At 40.7% G+C, this 13,003-nt stretch overlaps 2 protein-coding genes across 2 annotated transcripts; both read left to right on the forward strand.

Moving 5' to 3' along the window:
• Positions 1 to 1,618: 1,618 nt before the first annotated feature.
• Positions 1,619 to 3,268, forward strand: LOC136980536 (uncharacterized). The gene has a single exon (XM_067276660.1). The coding sequence runs from the start codon at positions 1,619 to 1,621 to the stop codon at positions 3,266 to 3,268; it is 1,650 nt and encodes a 549-aa protein (XP_067132761.1).
• Positions 3,269 to 8,295: 5,027 nt separating this feature from the next.
• On the forward strand, positions 8,296 to 9,969 carry LOC136980537 (uncharacterized). Its single transcript, XM_067276662.1, has 2 exons — positions 8,296 to 9,728; positions 9,828 to 9,969. Exons 1-2 carry the CDS (start codon positions 8,296 to 8,298, stop codon positions 9,967 to 9,969), a joined length of 1,575 nt encoding a protein of 524 aa, XP_067132763.1.
• Positions 9,970 to 13,003: the final 3,034 nt, after the last annotated feature.

Genomic DNA, 13,003 nt, shown 5'->3' on the forward strand with positions numbered 1-13,003 from the left:
TGTAAATTTTTTTATTTTAGAAAAACATTTGGGCCCAAATAGTTTCTTGCACCCGGGCCCCTTTATCGAGAAGGCCGGCCCTGTCTACGTAGATGGGAATAGATACATCCTCATAAACGTATATTGCCCAAAAGACTGCAACTTAGACGACTTCCTACAAAATCTGCAGAGCATCCTTGATGCTTTCTCCAATGCCTTTTTTATAATAGCTGGGGACATTAATGCACATTCCCCATGCTGGGGAGGAGACCGCCTTGACCCACGCGGGAGAAGTTGGGAAGAATTCTTTGCCCAAAACGACTTACATATAATTAATGACCCATCTTCTCCTCCGACTTTTGTATCTACTCAAGGGGAAAGCTGGATAGACATCACAGCATGCTCACTGGGGTGTCTTCCGTACGTAGGGAACTGGAAAATCTTAGATGATACAATGAACGACCACGCTATAATTTCTTTTAAAATTATTCATTCCCATGTAACCAATTTACGGCAACCTCGTTTTAAATATAACTTAAAGAGAGCTGACTGGGATGGCCTCCAAGCTTACCTTGAATTACACCTTCAAATCAATGAACCCAGGGACCCTGAGATTGCTAGACAACTACTGGAAAATTCCGTACATTCAATTGAGGAGGCCTGCAAAAAATATATACCAAAATTCAGAAATGAAAGGGCTTCGGTTCCCTGGTGGAACAATGAACTGAAAGCTTTACGAGCAACTAACATCCGATTAAGGAAAAATTTTCAGAAATGCCATGTGGCGCCACTTCGCATCAACCTTAAGAAGAAATTTCTTGAGCATCTCCAAATATATAAATTGGCTATAAAACAGGCAAAACTCAGGTCTTGGGATGAGTATTGCGCTGCAGCACGAGGCAACCCTTGGGGGTTTCTTACACGCTTCTGCACTAACAAACTAAAACACAGACAGATTTTACATTCCTCTGAAATTGGCCAAACCTTTATCGAGGCCGCCAATACTAAGATGGATGCCTTCTGCCTTCCAGACCCTGAGAGTCAAGAAACAGACAATCAACGACAAGTTCGCAAAGAAATATACACTGAAATTTATACAGCCAACACTCCTCAGTTTACTATGGAGGAAATAGCCTTGGCATTTAACAACCTTAACATCAGGAAGGCCTCAGGACATGACGACATCTCACCGGAGCTGGCGCTTAATCTATGGAGATTAATCCCACTGAAACTAACTTAAATATATAATGGGTGTCTCAAACATGGAATATTCCCTGCCACTTGGAAACGTGCACGTATTGTCCCTGTCCCAAAACATATAACTTTAGACGAATGTCGCCCGATTTCACTGCTACCAGTTCTTGGTAAGATCTTAGAGAGGCTAATTGCTAATAGGCTGCACTGGCATATTGAGACTAAACAACATCTACATAGCAGTCAATACGGGTTCCGCCACCAACGCTCTGCCCCTGCTGCTATTGAGGAAGTAATTACTTGTATAAACCACCTACTTGAGGAAAACCGCTATGTACTTGCTATTAGCTTAGATATAGCTAAAGCCTTTGATAGCGCTTGGTGGCCATCGATCTTGCAGGGCCTGAGACGCCGGCAATGTCCTCGGAACATCTACAAGATATTAATGGACTATTTGGATAATAGACACGCAGATCTTTGCTTCAGGACATATAACATCCAAAGGAGAGTAGTACGCGGCTGTCCACAGAAATCGGTTTGTGGACCACTTCTCTGGAATATAGTCTTTGATGATTTTTTGAGACAAGACTTTGGACAACACCATATTATTGCCTACACTGACGATGCGTTGGTGCTTTTCGGGGGACGAACTCGAGCCACCCTAGAAGAAAATGGCAATAAAATCTTAGAAAACATCATACTATGGGGGACCGAACACAAGCTATGCTTTAATCCTATGAAAACAAAATGTATTATCTTAAATAAACCAGGCAATCAAAACCTCTACACTAGGGTACCTACGATTAAAATGAATGGAAACACAGTGAAGGTGGAAAAATCCATTAAGTATCTTGGAGTGATCTTAGAACATCGCCTGTTATGGAATGACCATGTGTCATATATTAACGACCGTACTGGTAAAATTTTTAATACCTTTGCTGGCATCGCCAAAAGAAAATGGGGTCTGGCCTCAGAGGCTCTCGATATTATATACCGACAAATCTTTATACCGATCGCTACATACGCGTGTGGCAGCTGGGGTCACGACGTTAATAAAATACACATTAGCAGAAAGCTTATTGCAGCTCAGAGGAGAGCCCTGGTCCAAATCACTAAAGCTTATTGCACCACACCGAACGCCTCCTTACAAGTTTTGGCAAGGACACCACCACTTCCGAAAGTTGTTCAATTTTACACTAAACTATGGTACGTTAAATGGGGCCGTAACATCAACATCAAAGACCAGACAATATATGCTAATGACTTCAAAAGACCTGTAGAGTTCTCCCTGACCAGACATCCTGCTGAGCTCATTAACATTCATTATGACACCACTGGTAATGTGGATATTGAAATTTATACCGATGGGTCGAAGTCGGAAGCCAAGGTGGGCAGCAGCTTTGTTGCTTTCTATGAAGGCACAAAAATCGAACAACAGCAATTTAGATTGGGAGCGCGATGCTCCAGCTTCCAAGCGGAGTTATTTGCAATTCGCATGGCTGCTATTTGGAGTAAAAACAACCACCCACACCTAAGAATCAACATCATAACTGACTGCGCCTCCGCTATTGCGTCTCTGAAGAAAAATAATCTCCATCCACTCGTATATGACATACAAAATATTGTGAACTCTTCCTCATGTCATTTTACAATAACTTGGATAAAGGGCCACCAGGGCCACTATGGGAACGAAAGGGCAGATACTCTGGCGAAGGAGGCTTCGAACAATACAGAACTGCCCATCGTATATAACAACATCAGTATCCAGTCGATTAAATCTAGCCTCTGGGAAGATACTATAGATACGTGGCAATTAGATTGGGAGAATAACACCTCGATTACACATCAGCTCATTCCTGATATATCTAAATTCTTGACTAATAAATGGTACAGTCCCAGTCACAAAATCACACAGATGCTATCAAACCATGGAAGGTTTTTTGCATACCTATCCCGTTTCAAGGGCACTACTAGCCCCATGTGTGCTATCTGCGATAACACTGATGGCAGCATACATTACATCTTTCAGTGCCCTATGCTCGAAGCAGAGAGATGCGCCCTTAAAATCATCGCTGAAACGCACATCATCAACTAACACCGCACATCGTCTAACACCGAATCCCTACGGAGACTTCCCTCGTCACGCACTTCCTGAAACTTCACGTGTAAGAACGGAGCCTTGTACCAACTCACCTCCTGGTAACATTATGAACTGTACAGCTTTACTTGTACAGTAAAATCTGTTTGTTGGACTGCACAGTTACAATTGTACAGAAGAACTTCAAAATTAGGACTGTACAGCATACGTGTGCAGCAATCCTTTGTAGGAAACATACAGCGCTGACCCATTTACATACTGGGTCACTAAGTAGAAATAACTATTAGTGTTAACTTTGTCTATCTATTTTTAATTTTAATTTTAATTTTAGTTTTACTGTTTTACTGTATGTTCAGTGTTGTCTGTCTTAACAGATTGGCAATGATTAACTTATATTCATCTACTGCCGAATATACTGATTAATTTGAAAGTTTAATTATTAATTAACTGTCAATTACTTAAATTACAATTTAAATTAGTGATGATTGATAACTATTACTGATCATAATGTTTTAAATATTTGTAAATAGATAATTAATTCTGTATAATTAAATAATTAAAAAGCTGAATATTGTTATGGTTAACTGGCCCATTGTCAAATATGTATATAATTTGGTAACGATTGTAACATAATTATAATAATCGCATTATCGCTGATTTGTTCAATCGATTATAGCTGTTAGAATACCTCGACATTTGATAGCTGGTGAATGGTGAACTTCTGTTAACCGTAATGAGAAAGTATACTGCTAAACAGACAATTGTTTTTTTTTCCTATCAAATCCTCTTGTACACTATTGAAATCTTATATTTGCTACTATGATTAACTCCACAGTTTGTACGCGTGTTGATCATTAATAATCTGTTTGTATTAATGTTTTACTTTGTAATACATGAATTCTTGGGCCATTGCTGAGTTTATATAATTGTCACACACTGCATACTCTGCATTTTATGTATTACTCACAATCCGCATAATATGTTGTAACGTACTGTAATTAGCTTCTCAGGCTATTGTTAAACAATATTTAATCTTTGTACACACGCATATTACCGATAGCATTGCCTAAGCTATTACATAACTAGACTATTGTTAATTAACCACATTCATTGTAACATAATACATATGATGTAAATTTGCCTATCACTCACAATTTTTTTGTAACGTTTGTAATGTTTGTATGTTTTGTACTGTGATTTTGTCATCGCCACCGTTTGTTCTGTACACTGTAATATGTTTTCTTAGCTTTAGTTATTTTAATTTGTTAAATATTTTATTCTGTTATTATATAATAGTCATACCATGATATATTATATTATTATTGGAGATTACACTCCTCTGTCAATGTTTTGTAATGTAATATAATCTGTTTCACCCGGTAATATTCCTTATGGCACCGGGGATGTACATTCAACGTATATTAACCAATAAATAAATAAATCTGAATCTGAATCTGTCCCTATCTACTGGGCGGGGAGCCCTATTGTGTTGTTTGTGCTATTCGAAAGCTATTTTGTCGTGCGTTTATTCAGGCGATTATTTTGTCGTGCGTTTATTCAGGCGATTATTTTGCCTTGCGACTTGTGCTTGTGATTTTGCACTGTAACAGCTCCACAGGGAAGCGGTCACTGAACCTTCTTGTGGTCCCGCTTGTCAGTAACCCCATTGGGGTGAAGCTAATCAGTGTACTGCGACTTGTTGAACACGATATCAGTCCTTTTTAGGACTATGGCCAAAAGGCCTCACGTTTCCGACTCGGACGACGAGCCGTCATCCCAGTTGATGGATGTCACTCTCCAAGGTGATAGACTGGCTATTGCGGAGAGTCTCCGCGATGACATAGTTGACTATATGCTGGAAAACAGCAACTGCAAGTTGGGCACGAAAGAGCACGTGACATTCGTGGGAGACACGATCAATAAGATCATTGATCTTCTTAGAGACAGTGAAAACTCTGCAAACTACAATCGATGTAATAAATGAGAAGCTAGATAGAGTGCTTACCAAGACAAGTGCACCTGTCCAGAGTTATGCCGCAGTGACGGCCAAGAAGACACGGCCACCAAAAGAAATACTGTTGGTCGAACCTGCCAAGGAAGGCGGGGATGCAGAAGAAACGAAGAGTGAGCTTAAAAAAAGTATTAACCCCCGAGCGATTGGGGTAGGTATCCAAGCTGTGCGAAAGCTGAGACGCGGGGGAGTGGCAGTAGAGGTTGCGACGCCAGAAGAGAAACAGACTACAAAAAGCAATAGAAGAAAAGACTGGTTTACGTACACGTGAGCCAGTGAAGAGAAGACCTAGAGTGGTAATATATGGAGTTGCTGCTGACACCTCGAAAGAAGAAGTACTTAATAGCCTATATGAACAAAATGAAGTTTTACATAGTAATTTAAATCCCAATGAATATCAGACAGAAGTAAACCTAAAGTTTAAATACGGAAACAGAGAACGACAGATAGTGAACTGGGTGGCAGAGGTCAGCCCGAGAGTGAGAAGATTGATTTTACCCAAGAAGAAGATCCATCTGGGATGGACTCGATGCGGAGTCGAGGAATACATAAATGTACTACAATGCTTTGTGTTGCAAAATTGGCCATATGGCTAAAGATTGTACGGAGAAACAGCCTGTCGGTAGCCACTGCGGACAAGGCCATAAATACAGAGAGTGCCCTAAGCGTGGACAACCTGAATGTTGCAATTGCAAACGAGAGAAGCTGGGAAACCTAGGTCACAATGCGTGTGACGAGATGCCCCATGATACAAAGGATTCGGAAAATGATTATCGCCAAAATAGACTATGGCGACCACTGAATTGCAGGATATACTTAATTCGATCAAAATTTTACAGATTAATGTACAGAAGTCGATAGGGGCTACCTCGGCTCTTTGCAAAACCATGGAAAACATGGATATAGCCTTGGTACAAGAACCGTACTGTAGAAGAGGCAACCCTGGATGCCTAAGGGAATCCTATAGAACTCTTTACGCCTCTGTAGATGGTCCCAGAACCATGATCATTGTTAATAACCACACGTTACCAGTGCTATTCTATGCTAACTGGAGAAATAAGTATATGACATGTGTGGAAATAAGAGCTGGAAACCAGAATGTAGTAATGGCAAGCGTATACTGCCCAATAACGGACGAACTTGGTCCGCTTTTTGAAACACTCGATAACTTGATTTATACCTTTAGAGACAAGAATATTTTAATTGCAGGAGACTTGAACGCCCATTCTGAACTATGGGGCGATCCTGGAAATGATGATAGGGCAGAGGAATTGATGGAATTTGTGAGCTCCAACGGGTTACACATCTTAAATGACCCAAAGTCATTGCCCACATTTGATGCCCCAAGGGGGAAGAGCTGGATCGATGTGACAATAAGTAACGGAAAGGCCTTAAATCTTTTCAAAGACTGGGAAGTTGCACCAGTCAGTAGCTTAAGCGATCATAGCTACATTACATTTAACTTAAATCAGAGTGAGCGAATAGATGATGCTGAACCCACACAATATGCAGTCAAATGGGCCAATTGGCCTCTCTTTGACCAAAAATTGACAGATTTAATGATAAAGGCAGAACTCAGCACCATCAGAACCAAAGCAGAAGCAGAAGAACGGATTAACGAGTTTCATAACTCTCTTATAACTATATGTAACGAAACAATACCAAGAAAAAGGAGAGGCCGGAAAAGAATTCCTTGGTGGACAGAGGAACTGAGTGGCCTGAGGAGAGAAAGCAATCGGTTACGCTGAAGATACCAGAGAGCGAAAACGGCGGAGAATAGAAGACAGAAGAAAAGTGAATACCAAGAACATTGCAGGATGTACAAGAATAAAATCAGAGAATGCAAACTTAAATCATGGAAGCAGTTCTGCACGGACAGTGCGGGTAAGCCTTGGGGATACCTATATAAGGCCTGTGCGGGAAAATTAAAAAGACCACAATACCTTACCGCACTAAGAGAGTATGATAACTACACGGAGGGCATTAGTAATACAGTCGAAAGGCTCATGGATGTGTTTTTCCCACAAGATGAGATGGATGCTGATTCCCCAACGCAGCGGGACTTAAAACATGAATTGATTAACACCTATGAAGCACCAACACAACCGCTTTTCACAGAACTTGAAGTGGGCGCAGCTATCCGTCGGCTAAGACTGGGAAAGGCCCCAAGAAATGATGGCATAGTGGCGGAGATTGTCCACAGGATGTGGGACTTAAATCCAAGTTATATAACAGATATCTACAATACCTGTCTGGCCATGGGTATCTTTCCAAGGAAATGGAAGGAGGCCAAGCTGGTTATTATCCCGAAAGGCAATACTGTTGATAAAAGCCTAGCGAAAAGCTATAGGCCATTAAGCTTGTTACCTACCCTAGGGAAGGTATTAGACAATCTAATCAGCGAAAGAATAACACACCATCTGGAGGAGAAACAATTTCTCTGTCCAAAGCAGTTCAGGTTCCTGCCGAACCGATCCACAGACGATGTCATAAAAACGGTGGTTGAGACGATCAACACTACCTTAAATAACTATAAGTAATGTTGTGCAGTCAGCCTTGATATTCAGGGGGCTTTTGACCATGCTTGGTGGCCCCTGATTTTAGCTACTCTAAGAAAGGCTGAATGTCCTAAAAACATTTATCAGGTAGTTGAGCACTACTTGCATGAACGACAAGTCACATACCGAACAGGAAACCTATCACCAGACCCTTGAATAGAGGTTGCTTGCAGGGCTCCAACTCGGGGCCTCTGTTCTGGAATGTTGTGTATGACAACTATTTGAAAAAGGATAAGGGAGATGGTGTGTATGAGTTCGCCTACGCAGATGATACAATAATACTGTTTGGCGCAAACTCGAGAAGACAAATAGAAAGCAAAGGAAACCATGTGCTTGGATTAATTTCTAAAAGGGGACAAGATTTGAAGCTGTACTTCAACCCTAAAAAGACGAAGGCAATTGTTTTCACGAAAGGTACTACACGTGACCTTTACAAACGAACGCCAACTATCAAGATGGAAGGCCACAGCATAAGTGTTGAAAGAAAACTTACTTACTTAGGTGTCGTTCTTGATCATCGCCTGACGTGGCTTCCTCACGTGAAGGCAATAAGAACTGCATGTACTATCATCTTCAGTGCCTTGGCCAGAGTTGCACGCTCAAACTGGGGCCTGAACTCCGAAGCGTTACGACTGATCTATCAGGGTGTCTTTATACCGAAGATGACTTATGCGGCGGCAGCTTGGTACACTGTGGCAACTAAAAGAGCCATAATCCGCAACCTACTGAGTGCACAACGGGTAGCGTTGCTTAGAATAGCTAAAGCGTTCCGCACTACGTCAACGGAAGCGCTATTGGTAATAGCGGGAGAGCCGCCAATAGACCTTCTTATCAGAGAAAGTGCAGTTAAGTACATGAACAGAAGAGGATTGCCCATTAACATAGGGGGAACGAGCTGGATAGGAACGGAATACGAGTTGAAACCAAAAGCGAGTGAAATGCCAAGACCTTATGAAAGACAGGCTATAAGGATAGCAGAAGAGAATGAACGGGCTATGATCGAAATATACTCAGATGGCTCCAAGATCGATGGTAGAGTGGGAGCAGCATATACGGTCCTAGAAAGAGGACATGAAATTTCTTACGGTCAATACAGACTAGAAGACTACTTCACTGTGTATCAGGCAGAGCTGTTTGCCATTCTTATGGCGGTAAGGTGGAGCATTACCACCCAAAGTGCTCATGAGATAATTATCCATATGGATAGTCAAGCTGCCATACAAACGTTGCAGCAATACAAAGATAGTAATCAAATGGCCATGGAAGTGAAGAAACTACTGAAACTAAGTAATATCATAGTGAAAGTGAAATGGGTCAAGGCCCACGTGGGTGTAGCGGACAATGAACGAGCGGATGCATTGGCGAAAGAAGCCGCTAACCTGCCCGAAGTAACATACAATAAGATTCCATCCACGCACATCAAAGGGCTGCTACGACAATACACGATTGAAGAGTGGCAAGATAGATGGACCTACAGCAATAAAGGGAGACACACATACTGGCTACTCCCAAACGTAGAAGAAAGAATAAAAGAATTGAGCTGGTTACCAATTGACTACGTCAGAACTCAACTGTACTCAAATCACTGTAATACGAAAGAGTACTTACAAAGAGTTGGTCAAGACCGAGACACACAATGTGACTGTGGCGAGACGACAGAAAGCCTGGAACATCTAGTCGACTCATGTATTAAACACGAGAGAGAGCGAATGCAACTGCATGTTGCTGCTAATCAGGCAAGAGACCAACAAAGTACGGACTTATATATGTTGATCCGGAACAAAGATATTGTTCACGAGCTTCGAAACTTCGCAAGAAGTATCCTTTGTAAGGGCGTTGGGGCGAGTGGCTCTTACGCTCATGTGGCTAGTAGCCACAAGTCGGTTAGGCAAGTGTCATGAAATTGTTTACAAAAAATCATACATCAAAGTTTAAAAAACAAACAAAGTATATTGACTTATGAATAAAGATAATGTTTCCCTTGTAGTGCTTACAGCGGAACAAGGGTGACTCTGATCCCCGAAAGGGGAAATGATGACCATCCAATGAAAAAAAAAATGTCCCTATCTACTGACTACTCTGTGGACTGTTCCAACAGTTGGATGACAGTGGATAAATCGAGCTCCTGAATTTTTCGAATTTTCATCGGGAAAAAGAGTTTTTCGTGCAGTTTTTTGTGTGGATTTCGATAGCATTAGTCAGGGTGATCCTTTTGATACCAATTTTACCCATGTGGACCCGATATTTTTGGAGAAATGAACTGTTTTAGTGACTAAAAATTCGGAACCGATTTTCCGGATTTCCAGGACCTTTCAACCGGAACTGGTGATACAGGGTGAAACCTTAGTGCCACGTGAGTATATCATCCAATTTTGAAATTAATTGGCCCATTTGTTTTTGAGAAATTGAACTTTTCTCTTTCAAACTTGGCGGCCCGCATCGGGCCTCCTATCGGCCATCCAGTCAAATTATCGACGGGATTGGACATTAGACCCATATTACCTTCGGCTGTCGAAATTTGGTGGACCTACGTCCAGCAGTTTTGAAGATTCGGCAGTTTTAAAACTCTTCAAAATTATCAGCAGTAAAAGGTCAATGACCTCTCCTCAACGTATTAGATCAACAACGGATTTTCAACAAACTTTCCCACGGTCGCTTTGGAATAAGAACTTATAATTAAATCGCGTAACAATCGATTCTATATTTAAGTTACATTAAGTTAACTTTAAGTAGATTTAATTAGTTTTATCTATCTCTTTCTCTCTGCACTGTCGTGTGACAACCTGACAGTGCAGAGCTGTTGGTACAATAGCTACCTCTGTCCAAAACTTCCCTTCAGATTTTCGGTATTAGGTACATACAAGGGCAACAATCTGTCTATCTCTTATTTTGCCATACCATGGAGGAAAACAAAGGCCCCCTTATGGAAGACTTTCTAGAAGATTCTTCCGAAATATTAGAGGAAACGAGACAGTATATAGATGATAACCCAGATGGACGATTATCAACAAAAGCACACCGGAAATTCATTCTGGAACAGATGAATAAGTTGATACGGTTAGCAGAAGCGACATTCGTAGAAACACCAAAAAATGAAGAAATCAAGAAACAATTAAATGAGCTGATGAATAAAGAAGACTTTGTGAGAGAGATAGGAAAACTAGAACACAAGACCGTAGAAGCTTTAAATGAAATGAAGGCAGAGGTGAATGAAATGAAACTGGCGGCAAATAATAGATTTAACTTATCTGAAAATAATGATACATTTAAACAGGAAATTGCCGAGATAATCAAAGAAAATAATACAAACTTAACAACTGTTTCTGCCATTAAAAATAGATTAGAAAGATTTGAGGAGACGCTGAATGAGAAATCACCGTCAGTGCCACTCTACAGCTCAATAGTTAAAATGGGAGCAACTAGAACACATCGGATGACCATGCAAACACACATCCCTAGGGAAGTCTTGCTGGTCTATAGTAAGAACAAAGAAGAGGGTAATAGCGATAAAGTTAAATTGCTACTTCAAGAAAAGATTAAACCGTCAGAATTAAACATAAAGGTAGAGAGACTTCGCAAGATAGGAGGTGGAGGTGTGGCAATCGAAATGAGTGGACATGGGAATGCCAAAATCTTAGAAAACTGCATTGAAGATAAAATTAAAGAACTCACTGCACACACTCCTAAAAAAAGGTGGCCCCATCTTGTCTTACATTCAGTACATAAAGACATCTCAAAAGATGATTTACCAAATGAGATATATACTCAAAATCAGCAGATCCAAGAGGAATACACTCAGGATGAGTTTAACAAGCAGTTCAGAGTTAAGTTTCAATTGGGGAGAAGAACGGCAACATATAAAAATTGGACTGCAGAGGTTTCTCCTGCACTGAGGAAAGTTCTTCTGAAACTGGAAAAAATTAACATAAACTGGTCGCGCTGTAGGATCACGGACTTTTGTCCGGTCCTACAGTGCTTCAAGTGCTGCTATTATGGACACACCGCGAAAGAATGCACGCAACCACAAGTCACCTGCAGTCAATGTATGGAAGCACACCTGTATCGTGATTGTCCTAAACAGGAAGAAAAACCGAAATGCTGCAACTGCTATGCTGACAAGCTAAAGGACATCCATCACAATGCACGAGACACTAAGTGCCCAACATATCAAAGAATAAAAAATAGCATACAACAAAAAACTGATTATGGAGAAGAACCGTAATCAAATAAGGATATTGCAATGTAATACGCAACGAAGCATTTCGGCTGCTTCTATTCTCAGTAAACCACTGTGCAACAATGACTTAGTGCTCATGCAAGAACCATATTGCAAGGACAAGACTCCAACTTGCTTACCAACTTTTTGCCCGATCATTCAGGGCACTAGTAACTACCCGTGGGCAGTTACTTTAACTCCTAATACTGATTTGCCTATATTGCACCACACAAAATTAAGCAATGATTGGACTGTTGTGACTGAATCAACAATACATAATGAAAGACTTGTTATCATTAATGTTTACTTTCCTGGTGATATGGACGATGATTTTCTAATTGGAAATCTTCAGAATATTATAAACAACTTTCAGGACGCCAATATCATTATTGCAGGAGATTTGAATGCTCACTCCCCAGCATGGGGGGGGTGAACGCATAGATGACAGAGGAAGAATGTTTGAGGAATTTCTCAATGAAAATGACTATTTGATATTAAACAACCCATTCTCTCCCCCGACTTACTGTTCGGTAAGGGGGGAATCATGGATTGACGTTACTGTTTGCAACTCACGCTGCTATACAAAAATAGACAACTGGAGGGTCTTATCGGAAGACTCACTGAGTGATCATGCGCACATTGCCTATGAAATTGTTAACAATAGAACTGAACAAATTATATGGACACCGAGGTTAAGGTATGTTATACACAAGGCAAACTGGGAACAATTAAAAAACTACCTAGAAACCAACTTACCCAATATATGCACTGACTACCGAGAAACAGCAAAAAATCAGATTGAAACAGATATTGATATAATTAATAAAGCATGTGAGGCGCACATACCAAAGAAAACCTCTAAAAACCGAAGTGTTCCATGGTTGTCAAGTAAACTTAGCGAACTGAGACGCCAAACAAGGAGATTGAGAAGAAAATACCAGAGGTGT

Source organism: Centruroides vittatus, unplaced genomic scaffold (genome assembly GCF_030686945.1).
Source record: "Centruroides vittatus isolate TY-2023 unplaced genomic scaffold, ASM3068694v2 contig_705, whole genome shotgun sequence".
Taxonomy (NCBI): domain Eukaryota; kingdom Metazoa; phylum Arthropoda; class Arachnida; order Scorpiones; family Buthidae; genus Centruroides; species Centruroides vittatus.

Excerpts from the sequence above, each read along its gene's own strand:
- LOC136980536 (XM_067276660.1), top strand. The coding sequence starts at position 1,619 with ATGGACTATTTGGATAATAGACACGCAGATCTTTGCTTCAGGACATAT.
- LOC136980537 (XM_067276662.1), top strand. The coding sequence starts at position 8,296 with ATGGAAGGCCACAGCATAAGTGTTGAAAGAAAACTTACTTACTTAGGT. Across the intron at positions 9,729-9,827 it reads AGTAGCCACAAGTCGGTTAG|TGCTTACAGCGGAACAAGGG; the intron begins GCAAGTGTCATG and ends TTTCCCTTGTAG.